Consider the following 22,211-nt stretch of genomic DNA (forward strand, 5'->3'; position numbering starts at 1 on the left):
TCAAAAGATGGTACTTGTTGTTACCCTGTCTGGCGCTCGGCAATAAGGGACTAAAACAAGGACTGGTCGGCTCGGAGTCGGTATAATGTGTCTGAGTGGGGTATTCATGTTAAACTGCGGCATGGTAGCACTATAAATCGGCATCAGTCCGGTCTAGTACAAGCAGCCACACAAACACAGGCACGTACATGCAGTCGCTATAATAAGTGCAATAATCTTGGACGCGACGTTAAACACCATTTCACCTCACCTTGTAGATTGATTTGACAGGTATTTTTAATACTGTTCCATTCGAATCTAGCTTAAACGAAGCTATGGCTACAAAGGGGTCCAGGGTATTTATCACAATAGAATGGAGATATAATACCCTGTACAATCGAGGATGGCAGAATGTGTTCATTTGGTGTCCCGCCAACTTGACTGACGATATAGAACAATAATGACCCAAAGTGGACAAGTGCTCACGTGATGATGACGATGGGGATGAAATGTGCTTGGCGTGACGACTTGTTCTTGACGCATAATATTTAAAAGATAATTCCAACACTGTTTTTCAGAAGAAATGTAAAACGTAAAGATAATATTCGCATTTGTTAACGATAAACGAAGAAAGACGTTAATGCAATTATATACGGTAAGGTGCTTTTGTTTAATAATCCCATAACACAGTTGTTATAAAACATACCCTCTTAGTATTCACAAACCGCAGAGCTGGGGCGACGGGGGTAAACACCGGGTTGTGTTGTATTTGTAACATAGCCTTTGTTGTATTTGTAATATAGCCTCAAGGACCTTCCAGTCCTCCACATGCGGGACGGGAGCTGAATAATAATGAACCATTGAGTAAATATGTGTCACATGCCCCGCGTTACTACCCCCTCGTGTACCCCATCGCCACGTCTCATATTAATACTCAACAACACTTTTGCTTTTCAAAATAGTACCAATGTAAAGTCCACATTATATTTGTTCGGGAACAGTAAATATATAATTGTTTTGGAGGGCGTTTTAAGTTTCAATAGGCAAAATGAATATGAATATTAACCTGGAGGTGGTCAAATAACAGTATATATTATACGCTAGCATGAATAAATAAATAATATTCGTTTGTAGATGTATTGCATAAATGGATAGTATTCAGTGTAGTAGATGGTTTGTATACTTGTATATGGTTGGTTGGTTTGTTGTTTTACGCCGCACTCAGCAATGTTCCAGCTATATGACGGCGGTCTGTAAATAATCGAGTCAGGACCAGACAAACCAGTGATTGATATCATGAGCATCGATCCACGCAATTGAGATCGATGACATGCAACTAAGTCAGCGAGTCTGACCACCCGATCCCGTTAGTCGCCTCTTACGACAAGTATAGTCGCCATTCACGGCAAGCATGGGTTGCTGAAGACCTATTCTACCCCGGATCTTCACTGGTATTGTACATATGGATAGTGTTCAGACAGTATGCACATGGATTGCATTCATGGATAGTTTTCACACATTATGCAGATTGATTGTATGCATAGATAGTATTTAAACAGTTTCAGAAAATTTGTAGATAGATTATGTATGGATAGTATTCAGGCAGTTTGTAGATGGATTGTGTTAATGGATAGTATTCAGACAGTTTTTAGATGGACTGTATATATGGATAGTATTTAGACAATTGGTAGATGGCTTGCATTTAGACTGTTTGTTGATGGACGTTATATATGAACAGTATTCACTCTGCAGATGGACTATGTATGTATATTTAGACAGTTTAGAGGTGGATTGCATACATGGATAGTATTCAGACTATGCGCAGGTGGATTGTAGACACGGATAGAATTCAGGCAGTTTATAAATTTATTGTATACAAATGTGATATTTAGACAGTCTGTACACGGATTGTATGCAGACAGTTTGTAGTGGCGTTTGTGTAAGTGGATAGGAAACAGACAGTTTTCTAGATGGATTGTATACACGGATAGTATTCAGACAGTTTGCAGATTGGTTGTATACACGGATAGTATTCAGACATTTTTGCAGATGGATTGTATACACGGATAGTATTCAGACAGTTTTGCAGATTGGTTGTATACACGGATAGTATTCAGACAGTTTGCAGATTGGTTGTATACAAGGATAGTATTCAGACAGTTTGTAGGTGGATTGTATGCATGTATGCTAGTGACCGCCTCCGTGGTTTCGTGGTAGAGCGTCCGCCCGGAGAGCGGAAGGTCCAGGGTTCGATCCCCGTCGCGTCAGACCAAAAGACGTTAAAATATGGCACTTGTTGTTACCCTGTCTGGCGCTCGGCATTAAGGGGCTAAAACAAGGACTGGTCGGCTCGGAGTATACTGTGTCCGAGTGGAGTATTCATGTTAAACTGCGGCATGGTATCTCACTGAGCTAGCACTATAAATAGGCATCAGTCCGGACTAGTACAAGCAGCCAGACACACACATACACACACACGTATATACACCTATGCAATAATATACGTTAAACCCAATTTCACCTCACCTCACCTCACTTGTGTACTTGAAGATGAACTATATATGGATTGCATTTATGACGTCTGTAGATAGATTATACTCACATAATACCCAACTTCCATTTATGCAATCTGTGTATACAATCCATCTGCACACTGTCTGAGTAGAATCTATACATGTATATAACAATCCATCTACAAACTGTCTTTCTAATATCCTTGTATTCAGTATATTTATAAACTGCCTGAATACTATCCGTGAAAACCATCCACCTGCACACTGTCCGCATACTATTCATGTTTTCAAGCCACCAACAAACGGTATAAATATTAGCCACATATAGACCATCTACAAACTGTACAAACCCAGCCAACACTCAATCATCCAGGCCTCCACAATACAGTGGCAGAGTGGGTTTGATCCCTGGTTTTGTATGCTGACGATTAGGTGCCTCACTCTGAGAGTATGGGTTCGAATCCCGGACGGGACTCAACCCCAAAACTACTAAAGTTTGTAGTGAGTGAGTTGGGTTTAACGCCGCTATTAACAGTATTCAAGTTATATCACGGCGTGTCACCTTAATGTGGGAGGAAAGCCCCGAGTGATGCAGGTCTCAGACGTTTTCCACTTCGGTGAATATGGTGCTGATAAACCTGGAAACATAATCGGGGCGAACCGGGATTCGAACCCACTATCATAGGATTCTGGCGTGCCCAAGGAACGCAACTCCGCATAGTAAGAAAGTGTGATACCAAATATTACATTTGCCATTGTGTATTCACAAAAGAAATCTGCTTCAAACAGATACGACTATCTATTATGCACGTGTCACATAATAGTTAAACAAGGGTATCCAGTAAATGTGCGCCTATCCTGCCCCACCGATGGTACCTGTCACAAACACACGTAAAGGCAAGTCACAAGTGCTCACCTGAAGCAATGCATACATTGAAATCTTGGTAGAAAGGGCATGCTCGATTGTATCTCAAACGTTGTTACATGTAAACAGCAAACAGCTTCTGGAATATTGCTCGATAGGAAGGGAAAGTTGACTATTGGAACGTTGAAGTCATCCCTCATGTATATGGTAGTCGAAATATGGAATTGCATCGGGCATAATTTTCAGGTATCAAATTTTGAAATGACCTTCACATTTCAAACACAAAACGTTTTGAAAGCTTAACCAATGCCTGAGTAAACACAAGCAAGAGTATGACTCTGAAATTGTTGCTCAAAGATTATGCTCGATTGTTCAGTAAGAGATTATAAGTGAAGACATAAGACTGGAGCTCCTGAAGTCATAACAAATGTAGCCAATGCCTTATAACTCATGCATCTATAAATCTTCATGCATAGATTTAAACCTAAACAGATGGGGTGGTATCACTGGTCTCTTTTACGTCTAGTTCAGGTTTGTAAATCAATAGAAGGGATTCACTATTTGATCATTATTGAACGATATCAAATCATCGATATACCTGAAGTTTAAAGGGCAAGTTCACACGGAAATTAACATATTTTTCTTGTACTTTTTCCACATTAAAAGTGTTAACCCAGAAGTGTCATAGACAAAAATATAAAAATATCACAATTAATTAACATATTTTTCGCATTAAAATGATTTATATTTTTCACATTTACCAAGTGTTCTATTTCCACAACAAAAACACCATGGCTTATGCCCCTTGCAATATGACGTCATTGGTGCCAATTGATAAACATTATGACGTCATCATGCTTTGTTAGAGCCGCTTCACGTGGTGTAGGTCTAGGTGTGTGATTCTAGCGTCTCAGATGCCAGCCAGCATAGTGATATGCTGAGTCACCACTGCGCCGGAGTGTGTCGTAGGCCATGTTGTTTTACCGCAAACTGGTACTTGATATTTTTTGCGTTGAGAATAGACAGGGACCCAGTTGAATTGGCACCAATTACGTCATAATCTAAGGGGGATAACTCAGGCCTGTTTAGCTCGAAAAACGAAGGCCTCATAACGGCATATCATTTTAACACTATTGTGAGCTTCCTACTTTCACTGTGAAAAAAAAATGAGTGTATATTTTCAAACACAGATACTAATTAATTCTAAAATTGCGTTTTGTTTAGAAAAAGAAAGAAAGTGATTTTTGCGTGTACACTTCCCCTTTAATTTAAATTCCCTTTGCTATATTCACTTGCTTTGAATTTGCCAATCCGAGCAGAAATTGTGATTCATGTGCATGAAGAAACAGATCAGCAAGAAGAGGAGGATAACTGATGCTCATGGGGGATACCTACTTCTTGTCTGAACACATGTCAATGCATAGTAATCATGAATGTGTATATTTCAGATTATGCCAGCCACCCCTGTATGCGTGAGTGTGGGGATGGAGCGCCCCCTATGACCTGCGTGTACAACTTCACAGTAGAATACTACTACGTCTTGACCAAAGCCTGCTATGACTGCCCGTACAACATCACCGACTGCTACAGACCACACTGCGTTGCTGCTGACGGCGTGGGGAGGGGGATCATCACGACGAACAGGATGCTACCAGGACCTGCCATACAAGTAGGATATGAGGAACCGACATTTAATAATGGGATAGGGGAGGGGGATTTCTGTCAGTTATTGCTTTTTTTTTGCTTGCTGAATTGTATTTCTTTTAGCAAAATATCAAGCTTAAAAGCCTAACTGAGGCCTCGAATGTTGTAATCTTGATGAAACAACTTCTGTACAAGAGTCGTCTGGCGCTCTTTGAAATCTTGGTAGAAAGAGCATGCTTGATTGTATCTCAAACGTTGTTACATGTAAACAGCAAACAGCTGCTGGAATATTGCTCGATACGAAGGGAAAGTTGACTATTGGAAAGTTAAAGTCATCCCTTTTGTCATACAGTCTTGTGGAGAGTGTTTTGTCACTCTGAATCTTTAGGCATAGATCTAAATATGAAACAGATGAGGCCGTCTCACTCGTCTTCTTTTTTACTTGTTCAGGTGGGTAAATCAGTGGAAGGGGATGGCCTATTTGATATACCTGAATATAAACGTCTTGGCAAAATTACCTTGTTTTGACTTTGCCAATCCGAACAGAAATTCCGATTCATATGCATAAAGAAACAGATTCGAAAGAAGGGAAGCACAATTCGTGCCCTACTTCTTGCCTAAATGTCTTACCGAATTTTTTTTTAAGTTATCAGTGAGGAAGTCCGGCATTTCACACAGTGTTTTCTCAGTAAACTTCAGATGTCATTTGCTTTCATTTTTCTCAAACTGTCCTGAACCTCTGAATATAGATACGTAACTGTATCTGTGTTCGCAATGTTTTATAACAAAAGCCCCCATGGATCAAGGAATGAAGTTTCCCCCTAATTTGTCATGTGGAATAGTGGTGTTCAAAGTTGAAAAATCAAATGTCTTGACAGAATGGAACTTGGTTCTTTTCTGTCGTTGCAAAAGGTCAAGCAAATCCTTCGAGTTTTTGAGAATCCACGTGATATTAACTCCACTTGCTCAAATATAAAGAAAATATAGAATGTAAAGAAAACCCTCCTTGACTGGAATAAGGATGAGGTGAGGTGAGGTGAAATGGGGTTTAACGTCGCGTCCAAGATCACTTATATAGCGACGTGCATGTACGTGTGTGTGTTTGTGTGTGTGTGTGTGGCTGCTTGTACAAGTCCGGACTGACGCCGATTTATAGTGCTAGCTCACTGAGATACCATGCCGCAGTTTAACATGAATACCCAACTCAGACACAGTATACTGACTCCGAACCGACCAGTCCTTGTTTTAGCCCCTTAATGCCGAGCGCCAGACAGGGTAACAACAAGCACCGTCTTTTAACGTCTTTTGGTATGACGCGGTCGGGGATCGAACCCTGGACCTTCCGCTCTCCGGGCGGACGCTCTACCACTAGACCACGGAGGCGGTCGGATTAGGGATGATGGTTACCCTTTTGGACATGAGTTCTCTATGATTTGGTGGTACATTTGCCGGTCCCAGCAATGTATCTCTCTGTGTACGGGTTTTTAGGGTGCTTTGGAATACAGTACAAAAGAGGAATGGACATGTCGTCAGTTTTAAGAGTCAGGTCAAAAGTTGACAGTACTGATTTATGATTTTGGCAGATTTCTTTCTCAGTTAACATACTGGCATTATTTGATAAGACATTTATACCAAGTTCCCTGATCAAACAATTAATGATACTAACATATAATAGTTATGTTATTTGAGGCCTTGTCAGTGGGAACAACTACTAACTTTTCAGGTGGGTTAGCCATACTCGTGATTACAGTTGGCTGGGTCAGAATGGGTCAGTTTGTTCATTCTACCAATGACATCACGCACTGACTTACCCAACTCTGAAAGACATTCAACATGACGTTCTTCACGTGACTGTATTCTTGAAATGGCGTAAACACTGACTACTTCCACATTCCTGGGGAAAACCCTTGGTTGTATGCCCGTTTAAGGATACCCTCGCTACAACCCATCCCAGAGAAAAAACAAACGAAAAACACATCCAAACTATCGTAGTGAGTAGTATAGAACGGGTCCACAGGAACCTTTTTTGGTTGATCTGGTTGATCCAGGCGGATGCGAAGGTGATTGGTTGATCCAAGTCACGTGATCGGATAGGATGACTCATGCATCAACAGCGCGTCGGGAAAGGGTGGGGAATGAAAGGTTTGCGCGCTTGACAACTCACGTGGCCTCGTCGTTTAACCCGCGCTCGCTAGAGCGTGCGACCTGGTTTGATGAATACAGGGTGTGTGTTGAAAGTACATCATACCACAATAGAGACGGGTTGTGTCAACACGATATACGCCGGGTAATGTAGGAATAAAAAATGTACGTCTAGCTGGATCAAATTCATCTTGTACGGTCTACACGTTGTACACCATGAACGTTAGACAACCTGTATAGAAAAAAATATAGACAAAATAGATAAGACTTCACAATCAGTAAGCTAGCAGTGTCGTTTAATTACATTTAGCGCGCAAGAACGAGGAAGTCACGTCACCCTGCATTGACTATAACGCTGAAGGCAACCGGATTTCGAATCACCCGCGCTGCGTACTATTGTGAACCATTTGTAAAGAATTATTCAGCCCTGTCCCGACTTGCATAGTTGATGTTTCAATGCTAGCTTTTCCATTTAACGCGATGACAAATAAGCCCTACGGTTTGAGTTTTAACCGTGTAACATGATGTGCACAGTTTTACTTCAGAACGTGCTATTTTGAAAATAGATAGAAAACTGATAAGTACATGTACCCGTGTGACGGCACGAAGCTAGGTTTGTTGGGAAAGTGATGGAAGCAATCTATAGGACATCATTTTCATGTTTACAATACTCACCCTTAATTCGAAGAGAGAACAGAGTTTATCATGGAAAATTGTTTGATGAACTCGCCCGCACACATGTCTATAGGGTTATGTTCGCCCGAACTGTAAACAGTGACACATTGGATAACAGGAAGGGTGTGTGGAATGCACTCGTCCTTGTAAGGGTAAAATATGCGTTTAAACTCACCATTTAAACGATGACATTACTTTTTAGATGTATTGGTATCAGTGAGTGAGTGAATTTAGTTTTACGCCACACTCGGCATTATTCCAGCTCTAGGACGGTGGTCTGTCAATAAACGAGCTTGGACCAGACAATCCAGTTATCAACAGCATGAGCAGCGATCTGTGCAACTAGGAACCGATGGCACGTGTCATCCGAGTCGGCGAGACTGACCAACCGATCCCCGTCGGTCACCGATAAGCATGGGCTACTGAAGGTCGATTCTATAACCCGAGACCTTGACGGGTGTATTATGACGAAGACTATATACTAATATGCCAAAAACTGAGAAAAAAACCAAACAATTCATTCGTATCATTTATTGATTCGAGTCAATCGGTTCCATACAAAGCCGTGATATACGAATGGACAATAGTATTCACTCTGGAACATTATTTAGTCACTCATATACACATGCTTCTGCTGCTCGAAGGCCCTATTGTTTAAACAGCGAGTCCATGTTTTGAAACACATTTCGCACTGTTGAATGTTTCCTTTTCTACACTGTTTTAAGTTTGAATGGTTGTCTATAGTCTATGCTTTATCCATTGCTTGTAACGATTTCCGTCCAGGAGGTCCCAGTTTCACAATTCCTCTCACGTACAGGGAAATTCGGCGTTTCTTATCGTTCAAACGCCTCAGTTTACGAGGTGTTTTCAAAATATGAATCAAACTAGACGCGTGGCGTTGACTCGGCATTCTCTTCTGATTGTTAGACTGATATAGTAGTGATAGGTATTTATGCCTAATCGTTCTGCTCACGATCATCATCCTCCTCCTCGTCATCACCGTCGTTATCCTCTGCAACGCTATCAGATTCAGTCTCACTTTCTATTTCCGGCATATCCATCAAAGGCAGGATCTCTTTCATCTTGGGTTTTAGGAGGAGTTTGATTTTATTTTTGAGAACGGATTGTTCCGTGGAAGGATTCATGTCTCCCAGGTTGTATAGCATGTTTTGAAACAGAGGTGCCTCTTTAAAGTACGTGGTATATTCCATCGCATAGTTGAGAGTACTGTGCACTAGATCCTCCCACCTCAGTTTCAATCTTCTCTCAATCCATTCTTGCGTTCGTCCCTGTCGCTTGTACTGTTTTTTCTGCAGTTTCATCTTGTCATGAAACGTATCGAACACCTGCTTCCAGATGCGCTGTAAGCCTACATTTTGCCTCTCCTCGGCTTCCATATTGGTGAATGTTGACTTCCCACGTGGAGGTTTGACAGCAAGACCACTGCCTTTCTGGGAAGAGGCTAGGTCGTCAAAGTCACTGTCATCGTCATCACTCTCGAGTCTGGCACACTTTCTCTTAGGTTGAAGGCTATTGGCCGGACACCAGTGTTTGATATGTCGCTGTAGATCGTGCATGTTATCTATCAGCACCCCGCAATCTGCGCAAGCCGTGGCCATAGTCAATGATGTCTCACTACTCGTGTCTGAATCGGTTTCAATTGGCGTGAGCTGATGTTGGGGCAATCTCTCTTCTTGTGTCAGAGGACGATCCAGAGATTCTGTTGTAGTCAACTTCTCCCTACGCAGATCAGGTTCAGACTGTGCTGTTGTTCTCCTGTTTTCCTTATTTATGAGGTTAACATGCAGTCGATCCTTATCTTTGGTGGTAGGTTTTAGATCGATGGTGAGTTGTCCATAGGGTGTTTCAGCAACCTTTTCATACATAGCCAAAAAGTGATCCATATGTTCGGGGAAAATTCTACGAGCGAAGAGTTTGATTTGCTGTTTATCTATGGGGGAATGAAACAGGGTGACATAATGCGCGTTCAAAGCAATGTCTCTCGATTCCTTACCTCTCGGAAACAGATTTTGTATCCAGAGAAAGATCAATACATTCTTGTGATGTGAGGTTTGAGTAAACAGCCGCGAAATACGCTTGTCGTGCTTTGCTTCGGCCAGGAAATCATCCAGGACCAACACGTTCTGTTGACGAGCATCAAAGTAATCCTCGTCCAAGATATCGTAGGGAATTCCTTTTACAAAGGTCAGCTGAGGCAGCTGCTCACCGAGGTCCTTATATAATGGCTGCCATTGAGTATAATACCAAACGATGCGGGTAGGTTGGGGTTGGATCAGGCCATGCCGGAGTACATGAGAGGTAAACACAGACTTTCCACAACCACTGGGTCTAACAACGAGCGCATTTGAGGGAATCAGGAACTTGAATTGTTCTCGAAGATCAGATATACATGGTAAATGAGGCAGCCACGAGTGGACTTGCGGCGGCGGCGGCGGATGTGCTTGTAACGGCGGGTTGGCTCAACGCAGCGGCGGCGGTGGGTGGACTTGCGGCGGCGGCGGCGTTAGCGGGTGGGCTTGTAATGGCGGGTGGACTTGCGGCGTCGGGTGGGCTTGTAACGGCGGCGGTATGCTATGTTTATTTCTCCTGTGTCGTAACATGACATCTCTCCTTCAAACATTTTTTCACAGTTCAGACAGGGGGCAATCCCCATGGTGATCCAATACGGTGTGCGATTAGAGGGTATGAAGCTTTCTTTTATACCCTTGACTCTGTTGACGCTTCAAGGCAGCAAGTGCCCTTTCCACCACAGCCTTCACCTCCGACACATGTTGTATTTTCACGGGTTGGGGTGTTGTCTTCGATCCCTGTTTGGTTGTCATCGTTTTCATTTTAGGTGTTACCTGTCTCTTCTTTGTCTTCAGCGTCGACTTCTTGGCTGCTTGTGGTTTCTTTCTCTGTTGTGATTTTCTCAACGTAGTCTTCCTAAATATATCTCTAGGGTCAAGTCTAATCTCTGATGCTTTCTTCATGTTGTTCACGTCCAATCCGTTTGCTGGCGAGAGTAAAACTGTTTGTCGGGCCACACTACTGTAGAGTTTATACTGTCTTACACGTGCAGGGAATCTTGGAAGACACTCTTTTCTTCACAGCACACTTGTGAGTATGTTAAAAAAGCGATCAGTATGTGTATTTTAATTTGGTTTTACAATACACACTGGTAAATAATCCTTGATGGTCTTCACCTTTGGCTTCCACAGGCAGCAGGCCCAGTAACCCATGCTTGTAACGGCGGCGGTATGCTATGTTTATTTCTCCTGTGTCGTAACATGACATCTCTCCTTCAAACATTTTTTCACAGTTCAGACAGGGGGCAATCCCCATGGTGATCCAATACGGTGTGCGATTAGAGGGTATGAAGCTTTCTTTTATACCCTTGACTCTGTTGACGCTTCAAGGCAGCAAGTGCCCTTTCCACCACAGCCTTCACCTCCGACACATGTTGTATTTTCACGGGTTGGGGTGTTGTCTTCGATCCCTGTTTGGTTGTCATCGTTTTCATTTTAGGTGTTACCTGTCTCTTCTTTGTCTTCAGCGTCGACTTCTTGGCTGCTTGTGGTTTCTTTCTCTGTTGTGATTTTCTCAACGTAGTCTTCCTAAATATATCTCTAGGGTCAAGTCTAATCTCTGATGCTTTCTTCATGTTGTTCACGTCCAATCCGTTTGCTGGCGAGAGTAAAACTGTTTGTCGGGCCACACTACTGTAGAGTTTATACTGTCTTACACGTGCAGGGAATCTTGGAAGACACTCTTTATAACCCATGCTTATCGGCGACTGACGGGGATCGGTTGGTCAGTCCCGCCTCTCTGAAATAACTCCTTTTAAAAATAACAAATGTACAACACATCTTCCCTAACATATCATGAATACGGGACACTGGTCACACAATTTATGAATGGGAAGCTTCAGGCGAGGCTGGTATGTTAACATTAATTGTAAGGCCGGGGTATGTTGACATTGTTATGGGCGGTCGGTCCCTTAGTCTCTCTGCTATACATTAGCTGTTAATAAACCTGCTTCGACATATATTTCCAATAAAACATTTTCCACGTCAAACAATTTTCCATGATAAACTCTGTTCTCTCTTCGAATTAAGGGTGAGTATTGTAAACATGAAAATGTCCTATAGATTGCTTCAAAAGTCTTCGATCCCTGTTTGGTTGTCATCGTTTTCATTTTAGGTGTTACCTGTCTCTTCTTTGTCTTCAGCGTCGACTTCTTGGCTGCTTGTGGTTTCTTTCTCTGTTGTGATTTTCTCAACGTAGTCTTCCTAAATATATCTCTAGGGTCAAGTCTAATCTCTGATGCTTTCTTCATGTTGTTCACGTCCAATCCGTTTGCTGGCGAGAGTAAAACTGTTTGTCGGGCCACACTACTGTAGAGTTTATACTGTCTTACACGTGCAGGGAATCTTGGAAGACACTCTTTTCTTCACAGCACACTTGTGAGTATGTTAAAAAAGCGATCAGTATGTGTATTTTAATTTGGTTTTACAATACACACTGGTAAATAATCCTTGATGGTCTTCACCTTTGGCTTCCACAGGCAGCAGGCCCAGTAACCCATGCTTATCGGCGACTGACGGGGATCGGTTGGTCAGTCCCGCCTCTCTGAAATAACTCCTTTTAAAAATAACAAATGTACAACACATCTTCCCTAACATATCATGAATACGGGACACTGGTCACACAATTTATGAATGGGAAGCTTCAGGCGAGGCTGGTATGTTAACATTAATTGTAAGGCCGGGGTATGTTGACATTGTTATGGGCGGTCGGTCCCTTAGTCTCTCTGCTATACATTAGCTGTTAATAAACCTGCTTCGACATATATTTCCAATAAAACATTTTCCACGTCAAACAATTTTCCATGATAAACTCTGTTCTCTCTTCGAATTAAGGGTGAGTATTGTAAACATGAAAATGTCCTATAGATTGCTTCCATCACTTTCCCAACAAACCTAGCTTCATGCCGTCACACTGGTACATGTACTTATCAGTTTTCTATCTATTTTCAAAATAGCACGTTCTGAAGTAAAACTGTGCACATCATGTTACACGGTTAAAAACTCAAGGGCTTATTTGTCATCGCGTTAAAAGGAAACCCTAGCATTGAAACATCAACTATGTAAGTCGGGACAGGGCTGAATAATTCTTTACAAATGGTTCACAATAGTATGCAGAAAATACGGCTGCCTTAAGCGTTATAGTCAATGCAGGGTGACGTGACTTCCTCGTTCTTGCGCGCTAAATGTAATTAAACGACACTGCTAGCTAACTGATTGTATAGTCTTATCTATTTCTTCTATGTTTTTTTTCATACAGGTTGTCTAACGTTCATGGTGTACAACGTGTAGACTGTACACGATGAATTTGATCTAGCTAGACGTACATTTTTTTTTTCATTATCCGGCGTATATCGTGTTGACACAACCCGTCTCTATTGTGGTATGATGTACTTTCAACACACACCCTGTATTCATCAAACCAGGTCGCACGCTCTAGCGAGCGCGGGGTTAAACGACGAGGCCACGTGAGTTGTCAAGCGCGCTCAATTCAAACTGGGCTGGCTGCTTGTCTATTCAGAGCAGCACGCTATACATTTAGCTCTATTCATAACCCTTTACTTTTGTTTTCTTATGAATTCTTTTCTGCCTTATAAACACAAACCTTTCATTCCCCACCCTTTCCCGACGCGCTGTTGATGCATGAGTCATCCTATCCGATCACGTGACTTGGATCAACCAATCACCTTCGCATCCGCCTGGATCAACCAGATCAACCAAAAAAGGTTCCTGCGGACCCGTTCTATACTACTGTAGTGACAATCTACAGCAATCTATAAATTTACCTTAGTATCTATTGGACACATCTTTACAATCACCTTTCAACGATCGGCCAATTGATCAGTGATGACAAAGGCTTGAAATAGCCACAGGTTAATTAACAACTTCGGGAATATCTCCCGTCACGTTTATCGTGTCGGCCATTTTGACGTATTGTACTTGATGTAAATGTAATACGACGCTCTGTCATTGTAATTGACTTACTGAGGTAATTCTGAAAAATATCTTCTCATCTAATGTGGATATTGTTTGGAATACATTTCTTGTAAACATACTAAAACATGGGGGGGGGGAACTATTTTATTCCGGGATGGCTTATTAAAGTTAGCAGTAAGTCAAGGCACCATGCGTGTATATGATCTGTTATTATATGTGTTTAAATTACGGTTTTGGGGCGTTAATAAAATACACTGACGCAAGTATATTCTATTCAAATCAATTGGATAATTGAATATGCTTTCTTTTACATATTCCTAACAGCACTGCACAACATTTGAACAGTTGCAGTAACACACTACGCGTATATATATATCTATCTGTATATATATATCTACCTATATATCTATATCTATATCTATATCTATATATATATATATACGGTAATCGCATTAAACACCATTTTCAACTCTACAGTATTTCAGTTACATCACGGTGTACAGACTGATGTGGGATTAAAATCCGAATTGGTTCAGGCCATCCAACGGGTGTTCGGGAAAAGGTGAGCGTATCCTGCCACACAAGTGACACCCGTCACAAACACATGCAAGGACAAGTCAATTGTTCACCTGAACAAAGCACGGAAACACACAATGATGCCCGTCCTCACTTTTACCGAGCATGTAAATTATATTGTCCGTCAAAAACATGGACGAGTATAAACAATATGTTCATTCACGTAATACATGTCATACATTTTGACAAAATGTATTGACTCGGAGCATTATTGTTAATCACAACATATAGACTCGGCATGCAGTTGAACTCATCACCCATCCCATTATTGATAATCCTTCTTGAAGATCTATGAAATCAGAAGCTGCAACACTTTATCTTTTAATTGGCATGTCAGACTTCCATTTCATAACTCAGTTTTATTTGCACGGATCACTATAGAAGGGACATTGTCGCGTTGTCGCATTGTCGCATTGACGCCCTTACAAAAACAAGCAAAACGTGTCAAAATTAACAAAAGCGCGACAATTGGCCATTTGTCGCATTGTCGCGGGTTTGCATTGTCACTCTTTGAATAATCCTTTTCTTTATTTTACAAAAGGGCGACGATGCCGTAACGCGACATTTTCAAGGTCAAAATATGTCTCGTTGTCGCATTGTCGCCCCATCACAAATGTGTATAAAAGGCGTAAAGTTTAGTTAATGTTACAGTTAGAAAGCGGTAACCAAGTTACATCTGTCGTAGAAGTTCAACCTGATACATGTAAGTCTTGAAATGAAAACACAAGTCCGTCCGAGAGTCCATAACGTTTTATTGTGAGCTCTTCTCTAAAAGTGCTTAGTGTTCGACTCCCATTTCCAAACACGTAGTACCTCATCAACAATCCACATACCTCTAGTGCAGTGGTCTTCCGGAAGATCTACTCTTGATCGCATTAGACAACTGACGAGTGCACGCCTGACCTGTGACCTCGTTGCAATCCTCATGAGGTGTTTGCCGAAGGGAGAGGGGTAGGAAATGTGTGCTCCAGCCCAGCGCAAAGCTCGCGACACACTGTATACTGAATGTTGTATACAGTATATTGCAGTTGATATACTGTATACTGCATGTGATACTTATTAGCGGAAATGTTACAACTTTCAAGATTCAAGATTCAATTTGCATTTATTTCATATACAACAGACCGCCGTCATATATCACTGGAATACTGCTGAGAGCGGCGTTAAAACAATTTGTTTTCATAATGGAGCGCTGCAGTCATTTAAAATAGAACCGTAAACATATGTAGTACCAACTCACTCACTCTGTTTCGAATATCCAGCAGAAAATATATTATTAACCAGGTCTTTGGGAAGAGATATCAGATTTTTATGAGCAGCCACATAGGGATGATAAAGGACCCCTCGCTGATTAGGTTCTTGTTTACTTAAGAGCAGAGTTGGCCATGTAAGATGATATAACCAAAATCCAGGAGCTCCGGCGGGGGGCAATCTGGTCTTGTTAGTGTATGGTATGAGCTGTGGCGTTGACCCAAGAGAATAATGTGAAAAATGAGACCAACTCAAGTCTATAATGATTGGGAAAGTCTAGATTTCCACAGCCCTAGCCTGAAATTAAGAATTGTTCTAGGCTCCATTTTAATTGTATTATGTTCATTTTGTAGACATGGACCAACCAGGAGAGAAATTGATGGAATATTAATATCACATGTTACCACTGATCCAATTAAATTCACCACACAATAATATATTAGTATTTGACATTACGGCATTTGATTATTAGGGCATGATCATGTACATGTTCACTGTAGTAATGTACACACCAGTCAACTTGATTATAATTTTTATTATAGTGTAGCGCGGCATCAACGATAACTTTATGATATCCTCACTTGTCATCGATGTATTGACATCAAACAATGGACGACAATTCGAAATTCTTATAAATAGCTCCAATAGGGACAGCGCCGGTGTCAGTACAATTTTCTTAGTTAAAAATATGTTTCTACAAAATATAGTCTGAAGCAGACAAGAACAATATTTTTTTATTAATGCTTACTTTCATGGATAGAATTGAGGCAATCTAGGCTTGCCAAATCGTTCTAGACTTGAGCTGGATTCCTTTTAAATTTATTCTCTATGGTCTGGGAGACGAGAGAGGGAGTCCTAAGTTGGATAACTTGTTCCCAATCCATTTCAATCTGAATAAAATATGTTTAAATCAGACGAACGGGCGTCAGTATCGCATAGAGAAATGGGACAGCCTAAATCAGTGTAATCGGATATGTTGTGGAGTTTCTGTTTTGGGCTGTTTGCTGAATAGTCAAGGGCTCACGAACAAGGACACAATGTAGAGATTAAATCATTACCACCTCTCTTTATATCAGATATGTTATTGTGATTTGAAATCTCTTTTGGAGAATTGCGAGTTAAGTATACTCTGTATTCTTTCGTCATGGTAGCATATATATTTTCTATGTTGCTTTTTGAATTATCCACAAATAATGATAACTACAATGTAAACCTCTCTTTGGAGATATACAATAATACTACTGAAGGGCATATCTGAAAAATGGGACTTATCGACAAATATTTCTTTCTTAAATACTACCCGTTACTGGCATTCTGATCATTTTATTATACTTTGTACAGTTTAAAAGTCAAATAATGGCAAATTGTGTAGCTTTCTACATTTTGAATTAATTATAATTTCTGCAATAAAACCTTAGCATCAGATAGTGATATAAACGAATATGATCTATACTGTGATAAATGAATTATCAATTTCGTATTATGAATTAGATAAATAGAAATATGATAGTAAAACAAATTATTTTAATCTGTTCGTGTGAGTAGGTAACGAGAGATCTAGGCAACTCACTAACGTAGCCATTTGTGAAAAATGAAATATTAAAAGTTTAGGGGGTTGAACATGTACATTGAATGACAGGGAAGAAAGCAACGCAATAATTAAATTATGAATCACATTATGTTATAAATATAACAGAAAATATAGAAATATGAGTTTAATTTATCATTGTTGGAAGGTGTTTTGTTTGTTTGTTGTTTAACGCCGCACTCAGCAATATACCAGCTATATGACGGTGGTTCGTAAATAATCCAGTCTGGACCAGACAATCCAGTTATTGACAACAAGAGCACCGATCTACGCAATTGGGATACGATGACATGCATCAAAATATATACAGGAAACGGCGCCCGCATCTAGCCAGTTCTCCGATAGCTTAACACATAGTGGGGTCACTATATTCAGATGAAAGGGCATCATTTTGAGTGACATTTACACTTTCACCCTGTCACATAAAAAGCAGTCGCTTGTGATACCTGTAAGGACGTCATGGTATCATAAATCATTGTGTGTGTCCTTCAGATTGCTCAATTTGTATTTGGGTTAAATGCTGACATTCGTGTCTGGCGAGTCAGGCGGGCGTCTTAACTTCGGAAATCTCGCGAGATCTGTTATACACATGACAGATGCTGTATCCAGCGTGGGGAGCAAGGGAATGATCTAAGGCTTCAACTGAGAGTTGTGTCACTTAGTCGAGTAACTTCATATAATGTACTATTCGGAGGTTCGGTCTCCAGCACCTGGTCTCCGTCAATGATCTGCACCACTTGAGGCTCTACATACAGTAAGCTGACCCACCGCAATATAACTGAAAGACTGTTCGAAGCGGCGTTAAACCCAACTCATTCATTTCGTAATAAAACGGAGGTAGAATAAACCTCTTCCTGTGCGGATACAGAGTAGAATACATCCACCCTGTGCTATTCTTGTCTTACCGTGGGGACAGAGAGCAGAATAAACCCACATGCACGTCTTCCAATAGTGATTCAAGGCAGAATAGATCCAATGTCCCGTATTTGTCTTCCCATAGTGAGTCAAGGCAGAATAGATCCAATGTCCCGTATTTGTCTTCCCATAGTGAGTCAAGGCAGAATAGATCCAATGTCCCGTATCTGTCTTCCCATACTGATTCAAGGCAGAATAGATCCAATGTACCATATCCGTCTTCCCAAATTGATTCAAGGCAGAATAGATCCAATGTCCCATATCTGTCTTCCCCGTCGTGGTTCTGGGCAGAATATATCCACAGCGTCCCATGCTTGTTTTGCCGTGGTGCTGCTGGAGGAGACATAGCACACATGGTTGTCGTACTGGTAAAAAATGCCATACAAAATAATTCGGGTACTAAACTATGCACTAGTCTTTGTTCAACGTGCCACTCATTGGCTACCGATACTGAAACCATTCAGCCTCGTCAAGAGTTACTCCCCTTTCAGTAACTGCATACGCGGTGTCACATCTCACAATATGTAGGTCGTCTAGTCAGTTTGGCTATATTCACGTGGATCTGTACGGTATAATAACAAGCTATGTTATATTATGGTTTAACATGTAATGGATCGTGTTATTGATGCGATAATCCAATCCGATAAACTTGCATCACGATCCGATAAATATGCAAATAGGTCACCAAGCAGGAACTATTTTTAATCTCCATACGTCGATTCAATGCCTGCTTTCTCACTAAACCATTGACTATACTTCCTATTGTCTATATAAGGGATTTCCCGATGCCGTTGTTGCAATGATTTGGCACTTTATGACAAGAAGGACGGTTCACTCAAATACTGTATTCATACGCTGTTTCTGGAGCTGCTGAATTGAGGGAAATTAAGGCCTAAACATCGACTATTTTAAAAACAGTATTATATGAAAAAGGGATTCCGTATAGTATATATCAAATATAAGGAACATAACACATGTATTGAAAGATAACATAAAAACAATAAGATGGGGGAGGACACTCAGCTTTGATCACTAGGCTATAGTAACGGTTATATTGAACTATGTAGGGTTTTTTAACGTTCACCTCTGTTGGTTATGTTCACGCCAACTGTTTCTCTTATCCCAAGGTTTGTCAGAACGACATGGTCGTTGTCAACGTGCACAACAAGATGGAAGGTTCTGAGGGGACCACCATCCACTGGCACGGAGTCTTCCAGAAAGGTTATCAACATCATGATGGTGTCAGCATGGTAACCCAGTGCCCAATAACAGCTCACTCCAAGTTCCAGTACAGGTACGTTGTTGCGTAGTACACAATATATATGTTCTAGTCAAGAGACCTGCTGGTGCGTTGTTGCGTAGTACACAATATGTATGTTCTAGTCAAGAGACTTGCTGGATTCACCCCTGTCTTATAGTAGAGTGTCAGCTTACTCCAAGTTCCAGGACAGGTGCGTTGTTGCGTAGTACACAATATATATTTTCTGGCCAAGAGACCTGCTGGATCCACCCCTGTCTTATAGTAGAGAGTCAGATTACTCAAAGTTCCAGGACAGGTGCGTTGTAACGTAATGCACCAGATACCGTGTAATCTGGTTAACTATACTTTTATTATTAATAATAATAAAATATTCACTTGTATAGCGCCAATATTCACACAGTAAAGCATGCTCTGCACGCTTGTCAGTTTTGAGGAACAGATACTCTGCACTTAGATGTTCAGGTAATTGTCGATCAGTTTTGTAATATCATTCGTGAATATCAATATAGAACCACGATGCTATTGTTAAATCGATACATACTGACAGAAACAGGCAAGGAATAAAAGCGAAATGTGTTTGGGGTTACATTTTGTATGTATCACAAAGTTATCAGAGATTGTGTCCATATTTCTCATTCTCCATTTTTCCTGTAAGTGTCATTATCATACATAGGTACATTATAGCCCTTTGAGCATGCTTGAACGGATGGATCATAGCGCATAACTATTTTATTTATTTATTTATTTATTTATTTATTTATTTATTTATTTATTTATTTATTCATTCATTCATATATTTATTTATTTATTTATTTATTTATTTATTTATTTATTTATTTATTTATTTTTGTTCTTCTTATTGTTGTTGTTGTTGTTAATGTTTTTGTTATTGTTATTCCATAACCGTAACTGTTCATCTTGTGTGATCCTGCAGGTTCAAGGCCGGTAACCGAGGCACTCACTTCTGGCACGGTCATGCTGGCGTCCAACGCTCCGACGGTCTGTTCGGGGCGCTGATTATACGGGAACCTCCGTCACGTGACCCATCCTCACACCTGTATGACCATGACCTTCCTGAACACACCATGATAGTACATGACTGGCTTGTTGAACTGACCATCAACAGGTTTGCCGGCCACCATCACGCAGGATACGACAACAAACCCGCATCTATGCTCATCAACGGTAGCGTCATATCTTCAATCAGTCATTACTGTTTGGTTAAGTGCCGCTTTCCACAGTTATTACAGTAATATCATGGCACGTCAGCTTGGTGTGGGAGGAAAAGGATGCAGATAGTAGGCGTCTACCCGTGCTGAAACACGCGATCAGGGAGAGGTGCTGACAGACCACTGACCAAGCCCCTCATAATCGTATCGTGTAGTGACAAAGGGACGCAATCATTAATGAGGGTCTCAAAACACCCACCCACCCATGTCCTTACTCGCTGGAAAAACTGTTGTCACTTTATAGCAAATTGAATACATTTCGTGGAGATTCCCAACAATTAGACATCGAAAAGAACCAGAGGCGAATCTTGGGTTCGAACTAAGGACAATAGATTTCTGGTACTCAAACCAGCGCAGGGCCTTAGACCACAGGGCCACTGGGCCACCCGTGCCCCCCAGACCATACAGAAGCTTACTGGGTACATGTTGATATGATTTATGGAAGGCAGTATACAGGCACGTTAATTAATAAATGAAGAGCGAGTGAGAGTTGTTTATCTTGCAATAACGCACTGCAAGGAGAATAAACCATGAGGGGCGCAGCCCCGAGTGGTTAGTACTTCCTGCAGTCTTTTATTGTACAATAAACAACGACCACGAGTCGTTATTTTCATATGCTATATCAACATTAAGTACAGCCTCTATAAGAATGACAAAAACAATTCAAGCTTTAAAAACATTTCCAATATTCAAATAATGATGACTCACTCAATATAATCCGAACCAAGCTATGTCGGACAAGTTCATTTAATGCACATGTGGGTATTTCCCACATATTTTCACAATCCTCACGTCGGTTACCTGTACCTTTTCTCCAATACCTCTCCAGTTTTTGGATGCGACCGGTCGGCCATCGCGTTACCCAGCTACATCTATGGGGAACACCTCACAAGGCACTCCCCTCTCAAAAATAAGGTCGTCCGATATACGACGTCATCAAGTTGCGAGCGCATGTTCGAATCTCCAGAAATGACGCCATGATAGAACAATGTATTATCGAGAAATAAACCACACTTCGTTCTTGATTGTTTTTTGCGATTTATCGTGTAGTATTCTTATATATTGAGATGCCTGTTGTTTTTCATTTTTGCCATATAATTTGACCGTTGTAAGTTTCCTTTTCCATAAATTTACATACATTGTTCATAAAATAACCTGTATTCACACAGATATGAAGAAGTTTACTCTCATAATTTTGTTTCCAGGTCGGGGAGCGTTCCATGAGTTCCCGACTTCAGACACCAACGAGACAATCTACACCCCGTATTCTGTGTTCAATGTCAGGAAGGACCAGAAGTACCGCTTCCGCGTCATCAGCAACGGCATCCTGAACTGCCCCATCCAGGTCTCCGTGGACCACCACGACATCATCATGATTGCCACGGATGGTGTGCCACACCACCCTGTCGTTGTCAGCTCTTTCAACATCTTCGCGGGAGAGAGGTACCATGGTTGTGGTTTTGAAAGCAGAAGTATCTGGTGACATATTTAATAATAAAGGTGTAGTGTTGGGGAGTCTTCACATTCTCCGCAACGTCCTAGGTGGGTTT

The 22,211-nt window shown here is 41.1% G+C and overlaps 1 protein-coding gene across 2 annotated transcripts in view; it reads left to right on the forward strand.

The window, feature by feature from the left end:
* Window positions 1–22,211, forward strand: part of LOC124145941 (laccase-2-like) — a 33,460-nt gene that overhangs the window by 3,752 nt on the left and 7,497 nt on the right. For both annotated transcript variants that reach the window (XM_048390920.1, XM_048390921.1), the window contains exons 2-5: window positions 4,806–5,026; window positions 19,299–19,465; window positions 20,367–20,617; window positions 21,867–22,104. In XM_048390920.1, coding sequence (XP_048246877.1) covers window positions 4,806–5,026; window positions 19,299–19,465; window positions 20,367–20,617; window positions 21,867–22,104 — 877 coding nt within the window. The remainder of the gene's footprint in view (window positions 1–4,805; window positions 5,027–19,298; window positions 19,466–20,366; window positions 20,618–21,866; window positions 22,105–22,211) is intronic.

Source organism: Haliotis rufescens, unplaced genomic scaffold (assembly GCF_023055435.1).
Source record: "Haliotis rufescens isolate VD_foot unplaced genomic scaffold, xgHalRufe1.0.p SCAF_9, whole genome shotgun sequence".
Taxonomy (NCBI): Eukaryota; Metazoa; Mollusca; class Gastropoda; order Lepetellida; family Haliotidae; genus Haliotis; species Haliotis rufescens.